General features: G+C 39.6%; 2 protein-coding genes across 24 annotated transcripts in view; one reads left to right on the forward strand and one right to left on the reverse strand.

The window, feature by feature from the left end:
• The window catches only part of ADCY5 (adenylate cyclase 5), a 216,048-nt gene extending 212,325 nt beyond the window's left edge, over window positions 1-3,723 (forward strand). For both annotated transcript variants that reach the window (XM_040562145.1, XM_040562146.1), the window contains exon 21: window positions 1,164-3,723. In XM_040562145.1, coding sequence (XP_040418079.1) covers window positions 1,164-1,292 — 129 coding nt within the window. In that variant the 3' untranslated portion in view covers window positions 1,293-3,723. The remainder of the gene's footprint in view (window positions 1-1,163) is intronic.
• Window positions 3,724-7,708: 3,985 nt separating this feature from the next.
• Window positions 7,709-23,880, reverse strand: SEC22A (SEC22 homolog A, vesicle trafficking protein). Of its 22 annotated transcripts, none has more exons than XM_040562162.1 (11): window positions 23,730-23,813; window positions 22,919-23,141; window positions 22,760-22,829; window positions 20,983-21,214; window positions 20,261-20,572; window positions 18,645-18,848; window positions 16,459-16,622; window positions 15,000-15,194; window positions 12,307-12,425; window positions 9,671-9,736; window positions 7,709-8,060 (listed from the first exon to the last, which is right to left on the reverse strand). In XM_040562162.1, exons 6-11 carry the CDS (start codon window positions 18,824-18,826, stop codon window positions 7,860-7,862), a joined length of 927 nt encoding a protein of 308 aa, XP_040418096.1. In that variant the 5' UTR covers window positions 18,827-18,848; window positions 20,261-20,572; window positions 20,983-21,214; window positions 22,760-22,829; window positions 22,919-23,141; window positions 23,730-23,813; the 3' UTR covers window positions 7,709-7,859. The 22 variants fall into 22 exon arrangements, with proteins under 22 accessions (XP_040418096.1, XP_040418092.1, XP_040418094.1 ...); XM_040562158.1 differs by having other exon boundaries at window positions 22,915-23,141; window positions 23,626-23,775; XM_040562160.1 differs by having other exon boundaries at window positions 22,915-23,010; window positions 23,626-23,774.
• Window positions 23,881-27,399: the final 3,519 nt, after the last annotated feature.

Below are 27,399 nucleotides of genomic sequence, written 5' to 3' on the forward strand. Positions count from 1 at the left end.
GTCCCTGAACAACTTTCATTTGAGTTAAGCAAATCAGTACAACAACACGACAGCAGTAGGAAGCCAGAACTGGAAATATTTAAAACCTCCTGAAAAAGGATGAGAAATTACAAAGTCAGAAAGGCTTCACCATAGAAGCGAGAGGATTTAACAAAAATTTGCTGCTGTTTTTATGTTGCCCATTTGCTAGTGAAGTACTTAGAGTTTGTGTTTATGAGTGACTCAGACAAGACAGAACTGGACTTTCCCAAGATTTTTCTTCAGTTATTTTTTGGTTGTTTTTGTTTGTTTGTTGTTGTTTTTTTTTTTTTTTTTTTTTCTTTTGAATAGCAGCTGCTGTAACAGCCAGATACTGGGAAACTGAGAGAAGAGTAAGAGTCTATGATGGACCTGTCAGTGGGTCTAACTTCAAGCACTTTGAGTGCTATATTTCAAAAGCTTGGGGTGAGGTTAGTTAAGCTGCTTGACAGGATTTTGCAAATTAGGTAGCTGGGAGGAATGATTTACCCAAAAGTTTGGTTTTGTTCTCTTAAGCTCCAGAAAATACTGTGCTACACCTAGCTGCCTCATTAGGCCCTGAACAGCTCATGAAATCCGGCCTTTAACATTCTGTTATTCTGCAGCGTAATTATTTTTGAATGGCATCTGCCCAGAGGATCTGGATGCTGGCTAGTGTTCCATTCTTTGGCTCTTTCTCATTGCCTACTACCTTCTCCTCCATAAAACAGCCCCCTGAATGACTCCTGAATTATACATCCACTATGTAAATTTTTAAAGCCATTTTTGAGGACTTTTAAAATATTTTAACTGATTTTCCTACTACCTCTCCAGTGACATAATGAGTGCATCTGAGTATCCTGAACTACCAGGTACATTTTTTAAAATGTGACTCATTTCTTTCTTTTTATACTGTGACCTCCTCGAAAAATACGGTTCTCTTCAAATACCGTACCCTGCGTGGCTTCTGTAGTTTCTCAACTTCAAAAGTTGTTTTGTTTTGTAACTTGTGCCAATTCTTTAGTTAGTGATTGATATGAAAAAGTCATCTCAGAACCAAAACAATTGATCCTACTTTAATTTTACCTGTGGACTACTCCAGAAGCAAATGAAAAGACCGCGTGGAAAGCATGACAAGCGTATGCTTATTCTTGTTTATTTTGCAGGTAACCACAGACATGTACCAGGTTTTAGCAGCCAACAACTACCAGCTGGAATATCGAGGGGTCATTAAGGTCAAAGGCAAAGGAGAAATGACCACCTACTTTCTAAATGAAGGGCCTCCGGTCAGTTAGCGCCAATTGCAGCATCGCTCAGAGATGGAATTCGCATTACAGATTGTGAACCGGAGAAGAATCACTTTTCGGCAGTGAATCTTACAAATGCAACGCAGCTGAAATTTCACACAGTGACTCTAGAGCTGGTGTCAGCAAACTCTTTGGCCACCTATCATGAAATGCAATCAAAAGAAACCATCTTCAATTTGTTCCTGGCTGAGTGCTAAATCAACCAAAGATGTGTACTACGGCGTTCACAGATAAGACAAGATTTTGGAATTTTTAAAAAAGGCTGCTACCACAGGATGATACAAGAAGCTATTTAAGTATTTATTGATGCAACACAACATTTACTTGGTTGAAGGAATGTATGATTCACTACAAAGCATTATTTTGGAATGGATTTGCACTGCCATAATGTTTCCATCCCATACTGCCAGCTATTTGAAGTGTACCACTGTGCTTTTATTAGCTGTTTTGAATGGGCTTTCAAAATTGATACCCACCATTGCAACACACAAAAAGGCCTTTTAGAATGGCATCATTAATGTTTTAGTGTGAAAAGACGTTATAGCTCTGGCCTTCTCTTTCCCCTTCTTTTACATGGCTAAATGACTGCTCTTTTGAGTGGAGCTGGCACATCTTGCGAAGGGGAACATCAAGATAAAGAAAGATGGATCTACAAACGTATTTATTAAAAAGTCTTCTGTGCTCTTCTTTGGTATATATCAGTTTACATGGGAAAGACTAGATGTAAACAAGAGACATTGGGGGGGAAGGGAACTCCCCTGAAATTTGTTGTGTTTTTTTTTTTTGTATTTTTTATTTTGTAATATTGAAAACATGGAGATCTAACAGAAATACCAAATTCTATATTTTGTAAATTATATATAAATTAGAAGGCAGGCTGTCCACACCAAGGTGTGTTGGGAGGTGTATATAACCTGTTAGACTTTTGTGTAGTTTTTTGTGCATAATACTCTGAACACAGACTTGGCAGTTTTCAGATTATCACTATACAATCAAACAACAACAGGTGAGTTTCCAGGCTGGATCAGATGCATTTTAAAAAGAAAATCCAGAAAAATCTACAACCCCAAAGAGGGAGAAAAAAAAAAGATAGTCACACAGTTGTTCAAGGCAGCATTCATATAGAGGGTGGCATCTTAACAAATGGAAACAGGACCTACTAATTTTAGCTAATGAGACGGTATCTGTCAAGCAAGTTAAAAAGCTCTGAGCAAATCTTCTAATTAACTGTAATAGGAACTCTTATAAGAAAAAAGAAAAAAAGATTATTTGAACTTTTCTTTAAAAAAAAGCATTTTTCAGAGCTGGATTAATAGAATCCTGACAATATGAGAGTTGTCTGATATTGTAACTGCCATTTGACATTACAAAAAACTATGTACTGCAGCATCAAGTTGACTTTCCTGTAGTGAGCACTTAGTTAAACCGAGTCACATATTTTCAGTTTTGAGGAGTTAGGCAATCTTCAAAAAGAGGTTTTGATGGCAAATGTGTGTATGAGGTGAGCGACCTTAAAATACAGTGCCACTGATATCGTGTTGGACATCTTTATCACTAGTGGGGGTTTATGAATAGTTCACTGTTACCATTTATGTACCTTTTTTAGCTATTAAAGAAGAATCCCTTGATATTTTATTAAAAAAGAAAAGAATTTAAAAACTATATTTTTTATATTCTATGAGGGGAGAGTTTTGATATTGAATTTGGCTAGCACTAAAAGTGACTCCAATCTTTTGACGTTTAATAAAGTTCTTTTCCACTCTTCTCAGGGCAGAATTATTGTAGTACTAACAGCTTAATGATTGCACTGTGGTGGTAATTTATTTTTTTCCTACTTGACAACAAGAACAAGTGAAAATCCATGGGCCTGTCTTAATTAATTTGCCATATTGCTAAGCATAACCCTAGCATTAAGCCATTTAAGCACGAGCTTAAATGGCATCGCCCCTTGCCTTCCCCCCTCCACTAGGAAACATCTCTGAAAAGTATAGTATATTGACTTCTGTAAAACTGCCAAGTCTGCCCTTGTACTATACTTTTGCTCCTTTACATCCCTCCTGGTTTGCAAAATACTTAAGTTGCATCACACCATTTCGCATTTCTTCCCCATTCCACCCCTTTTATTCCCTCACTGAGTTCCATTACCTCCCTGCCATAAATTCATTTTTAGGTTTGCTTTCTGCTTTATGAAAGTCTGCAGTCTTCTTAACTTTTGATTCATCTTATGAAGTTGTGTTGTCAATGAAATTTCAAGTCCCCAGTATCTCTAGCTGTGATTGTTGACAGTGTGTCATGATCATTTCAAGGGGTATTCACACACTCTTTACTCTGGATCTTGCAAAAACGGATACAGTTATGATTTCCCATGGAAATTGAAATCTATTTAAGTAATTTAACTATATTAAACACTGTTTCACTGGTAAAGTGTCTCTGTTTTATTTTAGATGCAGCTGGCTAGTGAGGAGATCAGGTGGAAGTTGTGTAGATACACCCAGTTTGCACACAGAAAGTCAGCTCTTGGCTAGCACTGGATGCCCCCTGGGACCACACCAGTACTACGCAGAACCCAGTTACAGCTCCTCAAGCTCTCACCTGCATAGTGAACACCCCCAGCTTCCCTCTCATGCATGTCTGCTGTGTACCTGCTTATTTTGAAACATCAGCCTCAGGACACCTGACAAATCCACACTGTAGCACTAGGGATAGCTGAGGGGAAAAAAAAAAAAAAAAAAAAGTAATTTTGTGTGCTCCTGAGGATAGTAGCACTTCTGGTTTGAGCATACGTGGAGGGGGCTAAAAAGAGCATTCAAAATTGGCTTAGGACAAAAATCGCCAAGTCTGCCAGCTAAACCTAAAAGCACTGCTTGGACTGGGGTGGGGGGAGATATCAGAGAGCTAGCTTAGGATGCAGTCTGGAACGGGCCAATTTTGCAGATACTAGCTAAAAACAAACCAAAACAAAAATTTCCATTCTTTTGACCCTTTCTGTTACGAGTTTTTCAACTGACAGAGACACAGCACCTTACTCAGGGGAGGCAGAGCAGCTTTTTCTGCCACCTGGCAGCCAGCGGGCAGGCGGCTTCCTGCAGAGAGATTTATGGTTTCCTTCTTGTCCCTGAGCACCGCACCATCCCCTTACATCCCACTTTCCCCCGGAGCTCTGCTTTCAGTGTGGTGGGCAGGCCCTGCTACACCTGCTGGGTCCAGCTGAGAGCTGCCAGAAGAGCACTGAGAGCGAGGCGGCCTTGAGGCCTGGCAGCAGCTGGCCCCAGACCGTGCTGTAAACGCACTTCCAGACACAAACACCTACTGCCACCTATTGGTAACAAACCCGTGCAGCCTCAGCCAGGTGGCAGCTTACAGGTAAGCAAAAATAAAGCTTATAGATGAGCAAAATTAATCGCTGGGTTGGCCAGGTGGCGTGTTGCCATCCAACCCACACAGGCACAGCAGAGCAGACAGCAGGCAGCAGTCGGGCCCCTGCCAGGTGCTCCGATGCTGCTCCTCATTATGAGGGCACCACTGAAAGGCCCACGTGAGGCCTCCCAACCAAACCTCAAACTCCTTTCCCCCGCGTGGCACAGCCCCGGAGCCCAAGTTCCCACAGAAACCACTGCTCACACACACTTGGTGCTCTCCTGTCCTGGGAGGGACCACTGCCATTGGATTGGAAATGAAATAGGGGCTGAGGGACACCCTGCCTCTCTGGCCCTGCTCAGGCAGAGGCCCTGTGCCTGAGGGACAGGAGAGGACAACGGGAACTGGGCATCCAGCGGCACACAGGGGGCTCTCCTTCCACTAAATTCCACAGAAAAGTCAACCACCAGCAGCCTTGTGCGATTCAAACTACAATCATGTTGCTCAAGACAGCATTCATCGCCCGTAAATTCATCTCTACAAGTCTAACTCTCACATCTGGTCATACCAGCAGGGAAGCGCTGAACTAGAAGGTTCTCCAAATGCTGGATTTTTACAAGCAAACAGGAAACCCTGGAAATTTTCATAGTTTCACCTCTAACCTGGTCTGGCACATCTTGTTTCTCATCTTATGCAAAATTTCAGCAAGTCCTGATATTACTGTCACGCTAAAGCCCTGTTTTTAGCACATAGTAATATCAAGTGATGAAGAGCCGTCTTTACCAAACACACACTAACCTATCATTGTGAGGAGGGATTTTTATCAGTGCCATAAAAACAAGCACAGAAACAAAGACACAACTGTCCTCTATTGCACCAACAGCAGCATTTGTTCATTTTACCTGCTAGTCAGCAGTTAGCTTAATGCCAGCGTAACCGGAATGGAAGCGTGCCTCCACACGTTGTGGAAAGCTTTCAGTCCTCAAAAAGGCATCTTTAGAAACAGGAGGAAGAGAAGGAGTCTCAGAATACAAACAAGATTATCTGCTGACATATAAACCAAAAACGATACAACGGAAAAGCCTTCGTCTGCACAACAGCAGGAGTTGAAAGCGAAGCAGTACTTCAGGGGTTCAGAAAATAGCTTCCCTGCCTATTGAGCGGGGCAAAGTGAAAGGACAGACAGGACTCTTCTAGACTTTGTGAGCAAGATAAAGTCTGTTTTTATACCTAAAGTAAATATTCATACTTTTCATTGACTTAAAATGGTGAAGGACTGCTTTTCACCTTTTCTGGTGACCAGCATTCATGGAGGTGCATTAAAAGGGAAGGCAAGCAAACCTCCCTGTGCTAAGCTAAGGCTGATTTCTGTTCTTTTGGATCTTTAAGGTATTCGTGGTTTAAACATCCCTAAGACTTGTATGCTTGCATCCATACCTCCTCTTTGTCTCTTCCCCACTTTCCTAGTTCCCAAAACAATATCAGACCACGTTCACAAATGCATTTTTTTCCACTGGCTCAAAGTGGGAGGAAAGAGGCTTAGCTGCAAAGCACGTTTTCTGCAACACCAATTCTGGAGGCAGCACGCCCGGGTATCTTCATGGTCTTGCTCTCAAACACAGGTCTCAGAAACAAGACATTATGAAGAACGTAATACAACTTCTCCCGTTCACTTTGGATTACAATTTCATTCTCTAATTCTTCTTAGTTTTACCTTATTTTCTTGACTAAAACTACCTTTTGAAAAACTCTAGCTTCTTTCTTCTTGGTCACAATCTGACGAAATAGCTTACTGAACCACACGCCACATTTTGATACAAAGTACCCCAGGAAACTTGTCTGGAGCAACACTTCGGAGCACAGCAAAACTCCGCCAGTACCCAAATCTGACACCACAAGCAGCATGACAACCTACTAAAGCCTTTTTTTTTCCTTCTTCTTTTTCTCAAGATTTGAGTGAATCCTCACATTACTCCAGGTCACACAGAAACCCACCTATAACCATCTATTTGTGTATTATGGAGCATCACAAATAACCATCACCTAACTGCCACAAATAAGGCCAGTGTAACCGATGCCGGTAGTATACTGCTGCTATTCTGTGTTGTAAATGTTAGGTGTTTGCTGTTTGTTCACAAACTTCAGGAGTGTATGACGGTTCTTTTGAACACAAGTCTCTCTCTAAGAGGTTCTATCCCAACACAAAACAGCCTAAAGCCAGAAAAAAATAAACAATATTCCCGTTAGTTTTTTTAGTTTAAGCTAATCAGACTGATTTATTATTTTCCTGTCAGCACTTGTTTATTTCAGGTTTCAGCTAATCATTCACCCATTTCTAAAAGTATATAAAAAGAACAATAGTCCAACAAGTACAAGTTGCTCCAATTTACTCACCAGTCCATTTCCTTCCAACCTTTTCGCAGTTCAAACAGAGGAAGTGTGCAAAAGTCCTGGGTTAAGTGGCAGAACTTTCTGGACAATTACTAAAAAGAAACCCTGCCCACACAGATCACTTTCAAAAGATAATTAATAGAAAATCATGGTGAAAAAATGTGCAAGTATTTATGCCACTAGATGGAGGGCCACAGGTGCCAAAAAGCTGATCCCCAGAAACAAGGAGTTTCCAGGTTATGTCTTAATTAAGAAAACATTCATGCATATGTCAATGTGAAACAAAACATTCCCAAATGTAGTAGCTTACATATTCCAAATCTCGTTTGCTAATATGCAATAGCATTTTTTTTTTTTTTTTTTTTTTTATTAATTTACCCTATCCTCTACTGCCTCACAAAGGCAAAACTGATTTTGGAACTGAAGAGCTTACATGATATGCAGGACACATACTCTACACATTCCTTCCATTGCCATACTTTTGAGTGAAGCGTTTTCGTGCCACCAGTGAAATTCCCCGATCTCAGTCTCCCTGCAACATATATTTCACTGCATGATATGACCCTTTTTATCCTCCAGTTCTGTATGCTTTTGTGTCCTTGGTTGTTCTTTAAAAAAAAAAAAAAAGTTTAACCATCAAGTGAAAAATGTCCACAGGCATCTTACATTGCTTTATTAAAAAAAAAAAAAAGAAAAAGGAACAAAACCAAAAAGCGCCATCCAGACAGCTTCTTCTTTTGGAGAACAGCTTTACATTCCTGAGAGTATCTGTTGGAACAAGACTGCCTCTAAGTGTTCCAGGACTTGTCAGACATTGTAATCAGGGGACTTTCCCTGTGGTTGTCGCAGTCGAATTTGTAAGGTAGAAAATGCTCCCACAGTCACATGAAAGAAGAGCTGCCACAGGTTGCGCAGTTCATACAGGTACATGTTACACAGGCAAATTAGCCCAAAAGTCAGGAAAGATTTGGCATTCCTCCAGCCCGTGTAATACACAAACAGGTAACACTGTCAGGAGGAAAGAAGAAACCATATTACTGCATGGAAAACAACTTCCACCACCAAAATGTCTCTGATCATTAAGAAATTAAAAACAAAGTAAAACCCTAAATTAAACATGTAAGAACAGCGTCAATTTAGCAGTTATGGAAGGGTGAAAGTACCTGACATCAACAACAGTTCTCTCATAATAATTGATTAAAAGCTGCAATAACGAGTGACCCATGATAAAGGGAAGTGGATGTTCCTGGCAAACGCTGGTCAAAAATACACTCTTTGATCCACCTGAGCAGCAGAGAAGAAGCAAGAGCCAGTGTTAAGTCCTCTTCAGATGAAGGAGCGGGGAGAACAGGGAAAACACCAGGGCCCTGCAATGGGGAATACTCAGCACAAGGCAATCCCCCAGCTGCAAACCCAGCATCCTGCCAGAGTTAATCAGAGGATTAACTGGTGGATGCAGACAAGTCCACACACATCCACTGCCCTTCCTCGGGTGGTACAAAACGGATCACGTTTTGAGAGAAATGCATAACAAGTCTGCTTAACTCTACTGTGTTTAAAGCGTCTGTTTCTGCACACTGTGGTGTAATACGGAACATCAGGACTGCCCCCAGTTTCCTACCCTTTACCTTCTTACTACTGCAAGAGGAAATCTGCTCAAGTCTCTTGCCTCAGTTTTCTTTTCATCTCTAAAAGGACAGAGCTGTCCTGTACTTTCTTGTGGATATTACTTTTACTTCTCCTATTATTCACACTACTTCCTTGTGACCTCCACTCAAAAAAAAAAAAAAAAAGAGTTTGCCCCCTCTGGATTCTAGCAATTTCCATCTGCCAAAGAAAGCTCTTACTGTGCTTCCAGGTAGATAACATCACTTGGGCTTACTTTGTAATCCAAATCTGCTCCCAGAGAGTATATAACTGTTCTCACACAAATTTTTAACAGCATTTATCATCAGACTATGTAAGTGTTCTTCTTAAGCATTTGTTATCTTTTATTAGTGTTCGAGAAATTCTACTTAACTTATTTTAATATTTTATGTTCCTCAAAAAATGCCAAGGCATTGAACACTTTCAGCCAAACGATACAATTTATTGGGGTTACTTTATGGAAAACCTGCAGACATGAAATGTAAGCACAAAATATAAGATAGGAGAAGGAGATAGTGGAAAGTGGCTGAAAGATTTGAAAATGAAAGAGATGCACGATAACGTATGAAGTAGAGGAAAATTACTGCTTGTAGTGACTAGGTATTACTGTATTTGCTTCAAACCCTTCCAAATAAAAGGAGCAGTAAAGCATTTGGTCAGATGGTTAGATCCACTTAAACTAGGAAACTACTGCTTTAAGGAAACAATATAATCTCCATTGCTTGAGAGTTCTGCAGACAAACTACACTGTATCACTCAATCAACTAACTGAAAAAAAATGTCAGCAACAGAAAGTGTATCGTATGAGTCTACAGTATGATATTTTATGATCAATGCATTAAAATAGAGCAGAAATTATTTTGATAACCACTCTATTCAAGTATCTGTGACATTTACGAAAAAACGATGACATTTATGCATGACTGAGTGATGTTTCTAAACGAGTGAATTATGCAAGCACAAGAACGCACCTGGTACAAACAAGCCGCTGTTCCAAGAAAAAATGCAATAACATAGCTGAAATCTTCACCTTCGTTCTGTGAAAGTAAAACAAAAAGCAATCACAGATGTTTTCCAATGTTTCATTGAACATATACCAAACACATACAGCATGAAAGTTATTCATTATTACATGTTAAAATAGTCTTACAGAGAGGTTTATAAGAATCCCTATAATAGGCTAATCCAAAGAAATTAGCACTCATCATTGCTTATTTATATCTAATAAACCACTGTGATCTGGAACCTGATTTGAAATCATGAAAATGTTTATTCACAGCAGATAACTAACACTGAGATTTTCAGAAGCCTTAGAAGAATCCTAGCTCTAACACTGGAGACCTACCTTCTGCAGATGACTCTGAAAATTAACTGCCTTTGATATCAGCTTTGTAGAACTGTGCCTTCCTGCAGCTTCACAAAATGGAAACAACGCAAAAGGGAAACAAACTGGCCACTAGGGTGTGGTAAAATTCTACACAGAAAATAATGCAGGCACCTTTGCCTCAGTGGAAATGAGAGCAAACAAAACATAAATTTATCAGATTATTAGAAAATTCAGTTTTCTTGAAGGAAAATATGGAAAAAGTTGCTTGAAGTGATAGAACTTTCCATTGTGTTTTAAAACAAAACAAAAAAAACACATATTACTTTCAACTTACTCAAACAGGTTGCTTTTCAGTTCCTTTATATCTAAGCAGAATAAACCTACACACTCGGTGATATTCTAACTGCATTTCAAACAAATACATGCAACGGTCAAAAACTTTCCCAGGCCAACAATGGGTACGGTACTCATGCCAATGTCCCCCCTTGCCAGCAGATTTCACTTTGGGAAGAAGGCAATCCATTCGAAGCTACAACTTGTTTCTGCTCAGCGTGTTCAGTGTGAAGCATTTCCGTTTACAATGCTGACTAGAGAAAAGTCGGTATGTCTGCACCTAAAACTTACTGGCACAATGCAGTACATTCCTAAGCCACACACACGTGCAATGGCAGTGAGGCAGAGATAATACTTGCTGCAGTATAGCTACACATCATAACAGTTTTTCTAACACCTAAGTAAAATACTGATTATAAAGGGAACAGTAATTCAGGAAAGAAGTTTTTGAATGACTTTTCAGAAGAAGTTTGATTAATCATATTTTGGATTATTTCTATTTTAGAAAAACCCATAAGATATAAAGTAAGCTTTATGGATTTTTGGTGTGCATCATTTGTCAGAAAGAAGGAAAAAAACTCTTCCATCTGTACTGCCATCTATTACATCCAGATGCAACAGCATACAGCATAAAATGAATTGACCGCCCTATCATCAGTCAAACACATTAATCTAACATCTGCATACCCTTCTGCAGCTGATTTTCTTTTTTTTTTTTTTTTAAGAACAAAAACCAAGTTATAGAACCATTAAAGAAAGTCGCAGAATTCTGTTCAGTATTATTCCTACAAGAGGGTACTTTAAATTCTATCCTATTTATAAACTGAGAAAAACGTGCATAACAGAAAATCGTAACTAGGAATAATGTAAAGATATGTTCACTATTTCTTTCGTTTTTTTTTTTTTTTTGAAAAAACAGAAGCCTCCGCATGGAACGCTTTCATTAACCTTGCTCTACTATTCATTAGTCTTCAGGAGATGCTGAGATATCAAAGAATAATTTTTATTAAATCTTTACACATTTCCGTACCTATGTAAACTACTGGAATAAAGGTCATCTTCTTTACCCTTCTTCCATGCAAATTCCATTAGCTAGCAAACCCATTGCAGTCCTCGTCTTTGTTTTATACAAAAATACTTGTTGACGAAGGAGGAAGATATCCCTTCTCTTTCTGAAAACCTCCATGGAATTTTTAGTTTCTACAGCCATCAGCACAACAGTATAAACCTGTTTAATGTTAAGTAAATCTTTTTCATAGTAACATACACAAGCATTGTGTGCATAGAAAGAAACTGAAGGTCCATAGGGAGGGTAAGAGCAGAGTTCAGGTAAGTAAATAAATGTTTGAAGGTTAGGGGTGGTACTTTTGGTTTTTTGTTTTGTGTTGTTTGGAAACAAGAAATCACCCGACAGTTTCTCTCACGTTGATCCTTTCAGAACAGAGTGAAATAAGCACTCTGTCTAAGAAGGTTTATTAAGAACAAATAAGCAGAAAAAAAGTATTTCTAAAAAAGGATTTTCCTAAATCTCTTTAAAGACCCCTTCTTCACAGACCTTAACAAACATGTGGCCAGATTTTCAACAGTTCCCATCATTTCTCAGAACTGTTTTTAAATAATATCTATTAAAATTGTTTCATATCCTGGCATAACTTTAGAGAAAAGAGCAAGACGTTCACATAATCACTGCTGCCAAGGTACCTAGGGAGGGAGTCGGACACCCACCTTCCACTGCTTTTGCAACTTGCAGCCTTAACGAATGATGCATCAGTCTCAAGAAGGATACCTAGATTATACGCAGGAAGAGTTTCACTAACAAAGATCTGACCTCACAGACAGTATTTGTGAAAATAAAACTGGCAAGACTCAGCTCATATAGCAAGCACTTCTAAGATAACAGTATAACTATGATGATGCAGAACTAAATTCATAAACATGATACAATACCTGCAGGAGACTTTCTATGGCATGAAAGCCACGAATTAAGTTCAAAGCCCCACATAACAGACTAAGTACAAATGAGACGATCCCTGGCAGAGTGACAGGTTCCAGACGCTGATGAGGAGCTGCAAATCGAAAGATCAAAAAAAGGTATCAGAAGTCAAAGCAATATCTTAAGAAATACAGAAAAATATCAAATCTCATTTTTTCCAGTGTCTTCTATTTCAAGAGGTAACTGAAGCAAACCCCGAAACAAAATTTTGTTTCTTAAAGAAGAAACATTTTAAATATATCAACACCAAGTTTGGAAAGGAATTAAAGCATGTTTTTCTTCAATGCATAACTGTCTTATTACATTTAATCTAACTCAATACATCCAATTTATTCAGTAGGGTCCTGAAAGCTGCTTAAAAGCACCAGGAAATCAATGGCAAATGATGCACTTGCTGGTGAAATTTGTCCACAATTAGTAGCCAGGTAATAAGTCACATACTTAAGAGCTCCTCTCACAACCTCCATTTTTCTTAACACTAATGCATTAGAAGAATTATCAAGACTTATTTAGATTGCTCACTGAATGGAACACTATGAGGTAAAGCCTATTACATTCCCCTAACTTAAAAAAACACAGCCAATGAGTACTACCAAAGAAGACTGCTCTGAAACTACAGCTAATACCCATCTTAGATCCTTGTACAGACCTTCCAGATACTGCTTAGAAGTCTCTCACAAAATATGTTAAAATTAAAAACATACTTTCTTTGCACAGCAACTCCTTCAGGCTTATCTAGGGTCACAAGAACACAACAGTTGCTTATGTTGCTCATTACTGTCCCTTTCCATAATTAATAACAGAAAGAAAATATGAAAAAACAATGCAAAACTCTAAACAGTCCAAGCAACACTGGGAAAACAACAGGACTACTGAACCATACTTAAATCACTCTTCAAATCAACGAAGTGTAAAGATATGAACAATGACGTTAATGAACTGTAACATTAATAGAGAGGGGGGTGTCAATCCTGGCTGTATGCACTGAACAGATCCAGGAAAAGGCTTTCCAGTTTATGAAGTTACAGAAACTAAACAAACAAAAAAAAATGACAAAAGCTATTTCACACTGATACGACGCAGGCAGGGCTGTCCGATTACCAGTGTGCAGTAACTTAAAAATAAAACAAAATGAGTTCAGTTAGCTCATTTGTGCTGTATTTAATAATGAACTTAGGGGAACACTACTAGGAACGATCACTCCGTTACAGTTATATATGGTATGTGCATACCACTCAGCAAAGGAGAAACTTTCAAGTCTAGCCAACAGAGTGGGTAGTAATATCCAGAGAGAGTTCTTTTCAAGGATGGAAAAAAGCAATGATAGTGAAGAATTACACAAGTATTAGCGGACTTGCTAAAAAGACAGTCACATTCAAGACACTATTATTCAACAGCATCTAAAATTTGAAGATCTGAAGAAGGAGGAAAGTGCAAACCTCTCATAATGCACAGCCCATGGATGGTGAGTTTCTACAGCAATTCAAGGAAGGGAGTGGATAACTGAACAGAGAGATGCATGGGAAGGAACAAACCTTTCAAAACAGCATGCAATAGATGAGTAAAGGTACGTACGGTACTGCTTAGAAGATTCTATTCCTGTAAACAATATAAATATCTTCACACTTTTCTCTTCCTAATTTTCCAGGATCTCTAGTACTCTTAAATAGTAAATATTGAAATTTAAGTTATTTCTACACTGTTTAATAGCACCCAGAATTCTCAGGATCAAGGCCCTGGCAGTACAGATAGGGCACCCTAGCAATTTTGTTTCTCATTTTTAGTTTTCAGTCTTCTAAAGGAATCCTTAGGAATAAGCAATGTAATTAGGACGATACCGCAGTAAAGAGATCCTATTAAAAATATATACCTGCACAAAATTAAGCTGATTTCTTATATGAAAGACTTTAGCAAATGTTTAGCTTTACAATTGCAATTTCCACTGTAAAGTGAGTGGCATTGGTATGCGCCTGCCCAAGATAAGCAAGGATTTGGGAAGTTTCAAGTTTTCTGGCATGCTGGGAAACATGTAAATGTGGGCCTCAAACTGATTCAGGGCATTCACTTAATACCACAAACCTTAAACCCTACTAAAGTTTTACCCCAGTTAAAAACCACACAATGCCACATGCACCTCCAACATGTGGTAAATTAAAGTTTAAAAAAAAAATTCAAGATCACTGAAATGAATGTCAAAAGTTTACATGAAATTGCTATCACTGACCTCATACACAAAGCACTTATTTTAGAGAATAGTTCCTTCAGACACCACAGCTCTTTGGAACTTCACCTTCACAGATGCTTCCTAAAGCAATGCCCCTCTCTCCAGCTGCCCTAACTCATCGCACTACGCTCTTAGCTTTTGTCACTGGATCTCACTGGGCAGAAACAATCAAAATTTTGATAAATATTAAGTGATAAAAAAAAAAAAAGAGGATTATGTTAAGTGCTCGTCTCGTTTTGCCTATTTTCATGTGGTTATTTTTCCCTTCAATAACCTGTCCATTGAATAGGCCCTTTTTATGCTTTAAGAACACCACAATGAAAAACTTTTTTTTTTTAAAGAAATAATGTCAAAAGAAAGATTAATTCTAGCACTCTGCATCTGTGACATTTAAGGATACAAATATGAAAGTCTGAAACTTACCTGCAGATATTTTACCAGTCCCCTTATACTCTGCTGCAGATAGATGTGCAAACCCGTTAGCTGAGCCAAGTTCTGACAGGGAAATTTGATAAGGTGGCCTCAGTTTGATTTCTGTCTGCATGTCAGCAAGATTCATCTTTGTTGACAAAGAACGCGTGTTGTTGTATCTCTGTTTGGTCCTCTGAATGAAATTATCTGTGTAAAATTTAAAATAAAAGTTATAACTCTATGGACTTGGGTTAATTAAGTAATCTTAAACCATGCAGTTTTATGTACTACATACTTCACAAATTTAAATACACTGTTTGAAACGATTACATTTATCTTGGAACATTCTAATACCATTTCTGTTTTGTGACTAATATATCATGTGCTACTTTATTCTGCAGTCAAAAAATCAAGCTCTAGAAATCTAATTACTTAATAACTGTGAATAAACTAATAACCTTTCACTGCATGAGACTGAATGAACTGCTAATACAATGGATTTACTGCACTTATTCTGGCTTTTCTGATAGGTTAGTAAATATCCTTATGAAAAAATCAACTGCATTCAAGTATAAACTTACTTTGGCATGAAATGTGACTGCAAAATATTCAGGCTGAGAAAATATAATATCATACTATACAAATATAAAGATTGCAGTAGACCTATATTCTATATTAACAGCTAGTAAAACAAAGGCATACAAAAAGGATTGAAAGAAATATTTATAAGGAAGACAATGTCATACAAAAATTGTTAATAATGGACTGACTGAATTACAGGAACTAACTAAACAGAGTTATTTCCTTTATATTAGTTTTATATATATTATAATTTCCTCTACAACTGCAGTTTGTTTTAGTCTAATGCATTTTATAAGAATACTTAAAATAACTGTGTAGTATTAAAGCAACAGATATTAATAGAATCCATAACAGCTGTTATCTGGTATACATGAGATTAGCTGTATTTGGAGCTTGCATAACAGAGGACTAAATGCCTCAGTATATCCTAAGACAAATAAAAATCTCTCCCTTTCATGTACTGAACATAAACTGCAGCACACCTAAGAGCCAACATGAAATTGCAGTCTTTTACTTCAGAAACTAATGAAGCTCAATGTCTTTACAGGTTACGTATTTCAACAGGTATGAAGTCAAACTGTTCCATGTATTATTAACTAGGTGAAGCCAAACTCCAGATTTGGTCACACAAGGCTTAAACAAAAACCTACCTGAATAAACAGAAAGACTATAAACAAGTTCGGATAAAACTCTAGTAGCCTAATTCAATGTCCAAAGAAGTATATTTTTATTGACCCTAATGGGAGTTAATTAAGATTCTAAATCCACCTGAAGTACAGCTATAAACTGCCTCGCACAGTTTTGTTTTGTGTACATTAAGTTGCACATCTATTTAAATATTCATTTATCTTAGTATGAGAACAGACATGAAAGGAAATCAGGTCTTTACCAAACTCTATAAAACAGTACGGTCTGACAGCAGTATTTGTCTTCATCATGTTGTAGGTAGTGATGAACTCTTTCTGAAGCTCATCCAGGAAGCAGAAAGCCAGGACACTAGGATAATTTTCAGTGCACAACATCATGTAACTTACTCCCAGAGAACTGATAAAACTGTAATTGAGAAAAAAAATAATCAAAATTTCAAATCTAAATCTGGGTAACGCATACCTTCACTAGTCTGATCTCGTATTCTGTAATCAGAAAAGCAAAAAACTGTTGTGGGGTAGCACAGAATTAACGATTAACTGAAAAGTCAAATGGTATTCTAGCAGAAGATTAATTTAGTTTTAGTCAAAAAGCAAAAGCTTATCTTCAGAGAGCAGGGAGGGGCAGGTGGTTCTTGTTAAAATACGTTAGGACGACACAAAACTGATCCAAAAAGTAACAAACACCTGATTCTCCAGAGAGAGCAAGGATGACCAGAGATGGCAAATACAAAATCAGAATTTAATACACATAACCCTACTGCGTTTAGGCAATTCATTAGACTTCACTTTTTCATGACACATATTCAAATTTCTTCAAGATCTTGACATATAAAACTTACACTATTAAAAATACTTAAAGGTAAGTCATAAAAACCTCTTGATTAAGCCTTACGTCTCATTCTCCAAAGTTTTTTTTAATCCAATCAGTTTACAAGCCAACAACAGGTGAGGCTTAAAAAGATTAACTATTGACTTTCTTCAGTAACAGTTCCGCATTTTACAGATAATTAAAGGAATGATGCAACACATTAATGTATTACAGGAAATATTTACTTTTTGTTCCTTACTTATACAAAGAGAACCTACATTTGTCCTGTGTTTGTACCTGCAATGTGGAAGTATAACAGAAATTCAGAGCAGTACTGATACTACGTACACAGTTTGTAATGTCTTTACTCTCGTTTACAGAATGATCGTATGACATGATGTTTAAACAAGAAAACGCGGATGATAGTTGGGAACTTATTTTTAAAATAAATCAAGTGTTCAGCCTTGGAAACCTCAACTCATCTTAAAACATCAAAACAACAAATGGAAATAACTAGAAGTTACCATTCAACAACCAGGTAAAACACGGCTATTGACCATGTTTTCTTGTAATGAGCACTGAAAGACTAGCAGGCAAGAATACAGAAAACATTAATTTCAAGCATGAAAATCAAATTAAAAAGTCTACTAAAACAAAGGGACGCACAATTTCTTGCAACTGATCCGTCAGCATACTTTGAAACTGCTTTTCCAAGAATGCTCTTGCACTGACACAAGGAATCAAAGAAACATTGACTGGCAAGGTTTAGTCCGTGCTGGCCCTGATCCTGAGCAATGGAGGACACTCACACATACATATGGGATATGACAGACACTTGCATCTCACATGGGAGATGGAGAAGGCTGAGGAGAAAACCTTCTGGGACCACGGAAAGGTGGGAGAACAAGATGAATAGTTTGTCTGAGAATAGAAAATCACAGCATGTTTTTAACCAAACTCACATCAACGTATTTGATTTAGATTCAGACTCCACATGCTGCCAGTCGGGATAAAAAAACTGTTGACACAACCAAGGCATGAAAAGGTAGGAAGACACAAAAAGGAAGATGCAAAACTCGTTGCCTCTACTGAGAGCACAGTATGAAATAATTATCATGTTACGCTTCTTTTTTAGGTTATGTTTTCTCCGAAATCAACAGAAATCCTGAAGTTACAACAGAAGCTGTGTAGGGCCTAATTCCATAACAACATACACATGAGGTTTCAAAAATACTGGGTTATAAGTGTATTTGGGTAATTTTTAAATTTGTGTAGACTAAAAAGAGAAAACAAATACTAGTTGAACTAGCATGAAGAATAGCAAGTCTGACGATTTGCATGTGAAAAACAACTTTGAAATTAATAAAAATGCTTCTATTAGGTCAACAACTTCAGTATTTATAAAAATGTTGTCTATTTCAAACTAGAATTTTCACTGAAGTATGGCTAGGCTTCAATCTCTCTACAAATTCTCCATTTTTAACTTCTGATACACAACTACTGCCAAGAATTACTCTTTATTTGATTAATCATTTCTATCGTACAACTGTTAACTTTAAACTACAGACAGATAGATATAAACACGGATATTACAAATACATAAAAGAGAAGTCTTACTTTATATTATAGTGCCCAGTTTTCAAAGTACATCTATCAGGAAGCTGAGAAAGTTTCTTTGAGAGCATTTTAAAATACTTTCTACATTCTTGCACTCCTGTGCTTTGATCGTAATCAGTAGATGCAGACAGTGGGAGTCCATCCCTCACACGGACCACAGAGGCAGATAAAATCATAGACATTGCCAACAGAGTTAATGACAACCTAAACAAAATAAATAAAATAAACTTAGAAATATAGTTGAATCAGAATTGAAGTAAAACTAAAAACAAAGGAGTTAACTGTGATTAACCAACCTGTGCCAACTGTATACTGGCTGAAGCCTAAAATGGGACACATGGACAATTTTCAAACTTAACTCAGATTAAAGCCCTAACAAAATAGGATCCATTACTCTATGTGAAACACAAAGTAGCAGCAAATTTAGTGTCACATTTTCAAATATGTATTTTTTAATCTGAATTACCATAAATCCTGGGTGATACACTATTATTTAGCCTTAGCACTACTGTACTTACATTCTTCATGATGTCTTTTTTTTAATTATTTTTCTTGTTTTTAAACGAGACAGCAATTACATGCAAACAAACAAGAACAATGGCTGGAGAGGAAAAACATTTACTACAAAGAAATACCAAATGGAAAATTTATACAGCTCCTGATCAAGTAACAGTGTTGATGTTCTTTCAGTGAAACTGTATTACTGCTTAAGTATTTTGACAAACAGAGACTTCGACAGCAAGAAATGTAATCCAGCTCTCCTAAATTACAACAGAATTTCTTAAACATGAGATGTTTCATTTTTATCTGGTTCTCCCTCTTTAAATCTGCAAAATGTGTCTATCAGTATTACACAAATACTGGGCAGGTTGAAACGGCACTTGCAAAGCCTATGTGCTTTTCCAGTATTTATCATTTTCAAAGCATAACAAATAAAACTTTGTGAAATCTAGCCTCCTAAAGAAAAAAAAAGTGTATTTAAACATTTCCCACACAAAAGGCAAAAAATTCTAGCAAGCATTTAACAGCATAAACACCTAGCCTGTAGACAGTCTTTCAAGACAGAAGACACGTTTAAAACTTTCAAGTTCTTCAAATCTTATGTTAAAACAAAACACCCAAAAGTTTAGCAAGACAAGCTCTATGTAGATTATTTTAAGAGGCTGATTACTCTGACAAGTGGGCGAACTGCTAGAATCTATATGAAGCCAACAGCAAACACTTCCTTACACAACTTCTATCACTGCTCTACTGACTCCTACCACTTGCTACACCTATCACTTCAGAAATTATGAAAAAAATAGTTTTTGCCTCCCTCAGATGATGCTCCTGAAGTTTCATATAGTCATAAAATGAAACAGAAAACAGATTCATGAATACAGCTGAAATATGCTTTAGCGCCCAATACTGACGTGTTTATAGCACCTTTCAAACCATGACATTAACGGCGCTTTACAAGCCCTAGCAACTCAAGGACTGTATTCTGAAACTTCGGAATCCAACTTTTCCCCAAATAGCACTGCCTTGTCATAAAAGAAAGGAAATAGCTGTTTTTCCCCCGAACTCTCCCCTCTCTGATTTCCCACCCCCCAAAGGTTATACATAGGGATACTTACTAAATAATAATCGATAGTCAGTTTTTTCAAGTACATTTACAGCTCAGAAAGACACACGTACTAATTCCATGTTGTAATTTCTGATTTAAGAAACTCAGCTTCATCAGCAAACTTCAGCCTGCTCTGAGATGCAACAAGTCCACTGAGTAAGTTCCAAATGAACACCCTTCTTCCAAGGTTCTACTTCCACAGCATATCAGCCTTCCACCAAATTCATAACAGCGGCACAAGTCACCATTGCCTGTAGTCTTCTCAGTGCCTTGGGGCTTTTATAAGGTATGCTTGTCTTACACCGCATCCCTAGAGAATTCCCTGTTGTACAAAACGCTTTGATCAGCGGGATAACCAACAAAAAGCAGCCAAACGGAAGACACAACACCTTCAGGACTTCCTAGAGGTAAGCACTCTGGAAATTTAACCTGCAGTCCTATAAACTTTTACCTATCTGTGTTTAAGTTCACGCGCACACACCCAGCAGGACAATTCACATGGAACACACACAGCACCTATTTTCTTAATTACACCGCTAACCGTACAACCACGGCAGCAGCTCCAGAGCATGACAAAATTGCAGAAGAGCTCTCCACAGCAGCAGTTCTCAGACGATAACCACTTCTACCACTTGGGGCCCAATTCTGGGAGGGAATTCTGGGAGCTACATCAATATAAACATAAGAACAGTAACATGAGAGTAAAGTTTAGAATTCCCCTCATTAACTTACTTGCACAAAATGGAATTTCATGAATCTGCATTTCCTCTGACGAAGCAAGTAAGTTCATTAGCACCTAACATGAAGAAAGGAACATAACTCCATGTCCTATTTCAGGAACAGGTAGCGAGTATGACAGCACTGCAGAAGAATCTCGGAATCCTGTTGCCTGCTCTCAGAAGGAAAAATATTGTTCTGGTCACTTCTTAAATGACCTCGATCATTACAGTTCATGTTGAGCTATCTGATGAGATAAGAACAAACAGAAAAAAAAAATAATGCATGTATTTACTGCCTAACAACATTCTTAAGCTCTTTTTGTGAGGTCATACTTACAGGAAAGGCCTGAACACACCCCGAGGAGATTATTCGGATGTACTCAAGCGACGAAAAAAAATTAAATAGAATAACAGAAATATTTAAGTGTTTCTACATTCCTTAAGAGAAGCTAGGGAATCTCCATTACTTCAGCCATTTACAATGGGAACAAACATGTATCCATTTGCACAGTATGCTACTAACTTAAATAATGTAGCCTTTTGACTCTGAATCCTACCATTCACCTCGTACACTAAGTTTAATAAATTTATAATCCACCCCCATTAGAAACCCAAACACTTCAGGAAGGTAACACCACACAACCATACCTATATTTCCACAGCATTCGGATTCTCAGTGTTCAGTCTAACATCAGTTGTTTTACAGTTAGGGACGAGGAATATGTCACTACCAACGGGATATACGCATGGGCAACAAGGCGAACAATAAGGACCGCTTCAGACCCCCTTCCCATAAATATTTGCATAAATATAGAAAATAAATACTTAATTTCTTCAGAACTCACATTTAGAGAAATTACTTTTCTAGAGAAGACAGGCCACCATTAAAACCTGCCGGTTCTCTTCATGTACTATGAAATCACACAAGGGAAAAATCGTGTCTGTCTTAACACTAACAGATAACCAGCTTCTCTTACTGTCATTTAAAAAAAAACCACCCTGTGAAGAGATATAGTTCTTTCTCAGCCTCCTTAAAGCAGAATCAGAAAGGTACCCAAGAAATGAAGTTAATGAAAGAAATACGACTTTGGTTTCAAGATCACATGTATGTACAGAGATATGTAGTATATATACTGTAACAGAACATTCAGTCTCACTTGAAAATGCGTTCATATAGAAAAAAAGCTTACCAAATCTTCAAAAAGAAAAAGCTACTTTACTCAGTTCTCAGAACAACAGCACTTCACACAAGGCATCAACAGGTAAACTGACATAGAGCTTGAATAAAGAGCTTTAAAGATATGGGACTGGTTTTAGAACTAAATTTAAATGTTTTTTTAATCATCTATTCAAAACTGCAGAAATTAACTCACCCTAACATCACAAATTCCATAGTTTTTCCTCAAAAAAAGCCTATACCCTTTGAACACTTGAAGATTACACTTCCACCACCACAAATGGCCTATAAATCCATCACAGGTACAGAGAAATGAAGAGGGACTGGGTTTGCTACCATGTTCTGTGCAAGAACTGAGCGAACGAGCAGTGCTAGGCTCACAGGTAACCTACACGGTTCTTCACAAACCATGCAGTTAGCCAGAGGAACTGCTCGCCGCAGAACTGCTGATGCCAAAATGCTATGCAAATTCAAGAGGCAACTGGAAAAGTTCACAACTACACAGGTTATTGAAACTAAGCCACTTCCCCTCGCACGGGGAGATTCTGAGCCCCAATGACCGACAGGGAGAGTTTGGTACAGAAGCATCCCTCTGCGCTTGTCCTGCTCTTACCTTTGCCTGTGTGCATCTGCTTCTGGCAAGTCTACTGATTTGCCCTCACACCAACACTCAACGGCCCTTCCTGCAAATGGAAATTGGCAAAACTCAAGAAAAAGAAAGACACGGAGGAACCTGGCCCCAGGCAGGAAGGAAAGAAGCCGACTGGCCTGCCTGGTGCTGTTCCAGAACGGTCCAATATAACACACGTCAGCCTCCACTGCTCTCACAAACAGGAGCTGCCACGTGTGGCTGCAGCTTCATTTCTTCCCATGAGACGGATGATGGAAAACAGAGCTTGTCTTACCATGACTTTTTTTAAAGAGAGATGCAATTATTATCTAGTTTATTTGCGTGTCATGGTGGCACTTGGTCCCAAGGCAGCATCTGTAAAAGCCTTAGGAAGAGTACATATAGCAGTACTTCTAATAAATCGATCTTCCAATTAGTGATCTGATAATAATTGCCTTACACTTATCCGAGGTCTCCTTGTAACTTCTCAGGAGAAGGCAATCACCTCCATTTGATCTAAAAACCAGCCCAGATCCACAGATACCCCACAGACACGGCAAGCAGCCCTCGAGCCACAGCAAGCCTCCCCTCCTGCCCTGACAGCCCCCAGCACCCCCACAACCGAGGCGCTTCTTGCCAGCACGCCGCCTCCCGCGACACGTACCCCCCGCACCACACAAGCGGGCACGGTCCCCGCGTCTCCTCCAGGCCCTCAGGGCAGCCCCGGGCACCTCACGGGCGGCAGCCTTCACCCCCCCAGCACCCAGCCCGCCTAACGACACCCACCGCGACCGGCCCCCGCCACCTCAACCCAGCCTGGCCGGGCAGCGGAGGGCTGCAGGGGCCAGGGAAGCCGGGTCAGGCCTTACCGGGCCGGGCCGGGCCGGGCCGGGCCGGGCCCCGCAGGCCCCGAGCAGGCCCCGAGCAGGCCCCGTTGCCTAGCAACAGCGGCAGGCCCCGCGGGCAGCCTCACCGGAGCGCCGTGGCGGCGGCCGCTGCCGCGCTGCACGCTGGGTACCGGCCACGTCCGCCGGCGGCGGGAGCGCCGCTCACGTGACGCCCGCGCGGCCCCGCCATTGCTCCGCGGCCGCGGCTCCCCGGGGCGGGGCTGGGGGCGTTGCCATGGCGACGCGCCGGGGCCGGGCCCGGGCCTGCGCGGGGTGGATGCGGGCGTGGGGTTTGGGAGGTGCCGTCCAGCCCGAACCGCCCTGGGGCTGTGTTGTGCTCGTCGTGTGTCACCGTGCAATAAAGCCGTGGTTTCCACTCAGTTTAATAAAGGCTTGTGGGACGTGGCACTGCTTGGCACTGAGGTTCGTGAGGTGCGCCCTCCCAACGGAGTGGCTGACGTGCCTGCGGGGCAGGGAGAAGCGACACAAGTGTCACCAGTGCTCCTTTTGCTCATTCCCAGTCAAATAACAGTCAAATGACTCTGAATGGCGATACGAAAATGGAAAATCCCATTACCAATCCTAAAGTGAGACTCCTATTTTAAAGCTTTCCTCACCAACACAAGAACATTTTTCTCCATTACTCTTTATTGTTACTGTTTCCCTGCCATATCATGCAGTTTTAGTCTGCCAACTCAGATCTCCAGGGGAAGCAGCCTGTTTCCTTGCTAACACCCTTTAAGTTCCCCGTCCACTGCTGGTTGAGCTGTACAAGTGGCTGCAGCACCGCATAGTGCCAGGTATAGGCACCGTGCCTCACGCTCTGGGCTTTCTGGTTCTGCTCAGCCTCACTCCGGAGCAAGGTGGCCAGCAGGGCAGCACCAAAACACACGAACACTCTCCAAATTCAAGTCTGCCTTCTCTAGGCAGCGTCACTTGTAAGTGGACACCCACAGCAACCCCAGGTGCCAGTGCTGTGGTAAAACCATCTCTCACCCCGGTCTTGAGGCAGGAGGTGTGAGCCCGGTGCCCAGTGCTGTGGTAAAATGGCTCCATGAGCAGCCTGCCATACATTGCTTGTGTTGCAGCTTATTTGAAGTTAGTATCTTGGCCTACCAGGAAGAAACGGTGTCCCTGCTGGGCTTTTGTAGAGCTCAGCACAGGAACATCTCAATCCTGACTGAGGAGGCACAACTGCAATGTATGTTAGGAAGATAATACACTAATCTAAATAATTTCTAGAGAGTCCTTATCCTGTACAAACAGAGTGCAGAGCATTACAAGCTGCTACACAATTTAACAGGGTATGATAGCATCTACCAAATGCTGAGAAGTAGTGATTGCTTAATTAGAGGCTGCCGAAAGGTCTGTGATAAGTGCATACGTGTGTCATTTTAATATTTCTAGTTCTTGTGAACTGTTTGTCTTTCAACCCTAAAATTCTCCTGACCATTTGTAAATGCTTTGAAGGCAAAATGACAAGCATTTTACATTTATACAAAAAGAACTTAAAAAATTATATACACATCTATTAGTTAATACTTACACATTCTAGGGGAAAAAAAAGGTAATGTTCTTTATTTTCAGGTGAACCTGGCCCCAGGAGGTTCAACAAATTTCACAAGGTCACTGAGGGAGGCAGTGGCAGAGTCAGAAGTGAAGTTACAGCTCGAGTGCTTCCAGCTCTCACAGTGAACTTAAATCATACCTGTTATTTAAGAATTTGCATGGCTAACAAGCCAGATACATTTTAAATATCTTTTTTTTTCTTGTCCCACTGGCTCCCCTAAGACAATGAAGCAGTAAAACGTTGTTAGAGGGTACCACACAGGGAATAAATTAGGGAAAGCTGAAGCAAGAGATAAAAGTAAGATTTGTAAGAAGTAAATCCAGTCGGTACAAAGGCAAGTCAAGTGAAGGAATGTAGGTGTTGGGAAAGGAGGAGAGAGAAAGAGGTTAAGAGGAGCACAAAAGTGGATATGGACAGCACCAGAGGTTGAAGAGAAGTGGTGCCAGGTACATCCCTGTGGTGTCAAAATCCTCAGAGATGGCAGTGAGGAGCCTTTTCATGGGTGCAGCAAAATAACAAAGCCTGTGATTGCTTAAAGTGCCATCAGCCAGCTGGAGATAAAAACAACAGCCGAGACAAGTTAGGATGGGATTTTTCTCACCGAAATTGCCCATTGTGAAGCTGTTTGTTGCTTTTGCCCCTCAGTCACCACAGGGGGAGCCAAGAGGAGCAGCCTCATTTATCCACTGGGGTTTTGGATGACTAGAGGTAGGGAGGATAAACTCGCGGGCTCTCTATACAGTGTTTAAGCACGGTTTCTAAATAAGGTTTCCCAGAGGGAAAATACCCAACCTGAGGAGATGGCAATGGTTGTGCTGCAGTGATGGAGTCACAGGAGAGGCACAGAGGCCAAAGGACCCTTAAAGGTCACTCAGAAAATTCTACCTCAGCTTTCTTTGTAGCAAATTAAACTATTAAAAACCCAGTGGGTGTGGAATATACCAGATCTCTGATCCACTTTGTAACCCATTTTTATGGGGAAAAGTTCTACCATATTCCTTAGCCTTCTCTGATTTAGACTAATCAAATCCAAAGCCTTTCATCTTTTCCTAAAACTTATGTTTACCAAACATCCTTATAATTCTGTTGCTCCTTTCTCTGGACCTTGCCAACTTTTTCTATATCTTTCTTAAAGTTTGGTGCTTGAAGCTGGGGATTTAGCTGGAAACCAGACTAATAATGCAATAGTGTGCTTCCCATTTCTTCTACAGAAATGCCAATTCTCATGAAAACACAGATATATCAAATCAGTGTCTGTTAGTTTATGTTCAGTGCAGCCCAACTTCATCACGAGTGCTTAAAACTCTGAATCAGGCTCCTGACATCACGACATGGGCTAAGAACGCATGATATTCTAACAGCTTTGTACTTTAAAAAAAACTACATCTGATCTGAAAGGTTTTAGACAAGTTAATCACATGAGCTAAGATTATATTAGTTCAAATGACTAATAAGAAATTAGGAAAATTAATACCAAAGCCATTGCTTTCCAGGCTTATGAACTGCTCTTGCTAACAGAAGTGCGAGCAAGGTCATGAAAACTATCAGCAGAATCTCCGTTTTCCTTGCTTCTGTTTCCTTGCTTCTGTTTTAAATGCTTCTCCACTGATTCAGACTTAAGGGCCTGTGCTGGGCACAAGAGTTTCTTTCACGCAACAATAGTGTTTAATTCTCAAGGGCTTTACAAGTCTGAGGCCACCTCGTAACGTCACATAAAGTATCTCAAAGGTAATAAATGCAGATGATAGAACAAAATAGCGTTATCCCAATGGCCCTTGTTGCAGTAGGCCCCAGCATGATCTCCTGAATAAAGAACATCATATTTCTGAAAAGTAATCTTCATGCTGCATCTCAATTAGTTTGAAAAGCAGCATGTTGTTAATGCATTTTTATTTACAAGGCCATCAGCACTTTGGGTTTAAGAAATAACACGAGTGAGCTTTTCTGATGATCATGTCCCAAGCCATTCCTACAGTAATGATCTCTCTTTGGGGCTTTTCTACTTTATTCCCTGTCTGGTAGAAGAAGCTGATCTGGAAAGCCACATGAATATACTCCTAGTAACATATAATCCCTTTAGTTCCCTACATGACTGTAACCGAACACATTGCAGACTTTGTATTTAAATATTTTCACATGACGGAAAGTCCTTCCAAGCTGATCACTTAATGAGGCCAAATATTTCA

Source organism: Cygnus olor, chromosome 6 (assembly GCF_009769625.2).
Source record: "Cygnus olor isolate bCygOlo1 chromosome 6, bCygOlo1.pri.v2, whole genome shotgun sequence".
NCBI classification, from domain to species: Eukaryota; Metazoa; Chordata; class Aves; order Anseriformes; family Anatidae; genus Cygnus; species Cygnus olor.

Excerpts from the sequence above, each read along its gene's own strand:
- SEC22A (XM_040562169.1), bottom strand. The coding sequence starts at position 18,826 with ATGTCTATGATTTTATCTGCCTCTGTGGTCCGTGTGAGGGATGGACTC. Across the intron at positions 16,623-18,644 it reads ACTGGGCACTATAATATAAA|TTTTATCAGTTCTCTGGGAG; the intron begins GTAAGACTTCTC and ends TCTCAATTACAG. Across the intron at positions 12,426-14,999 it reads GACTGGTAAAATATCTGCAG|CTCCTCATCAGCGTCTGGAA; the intron begins GTAAGTTTCAGA and ends TTCGATTTGCAG.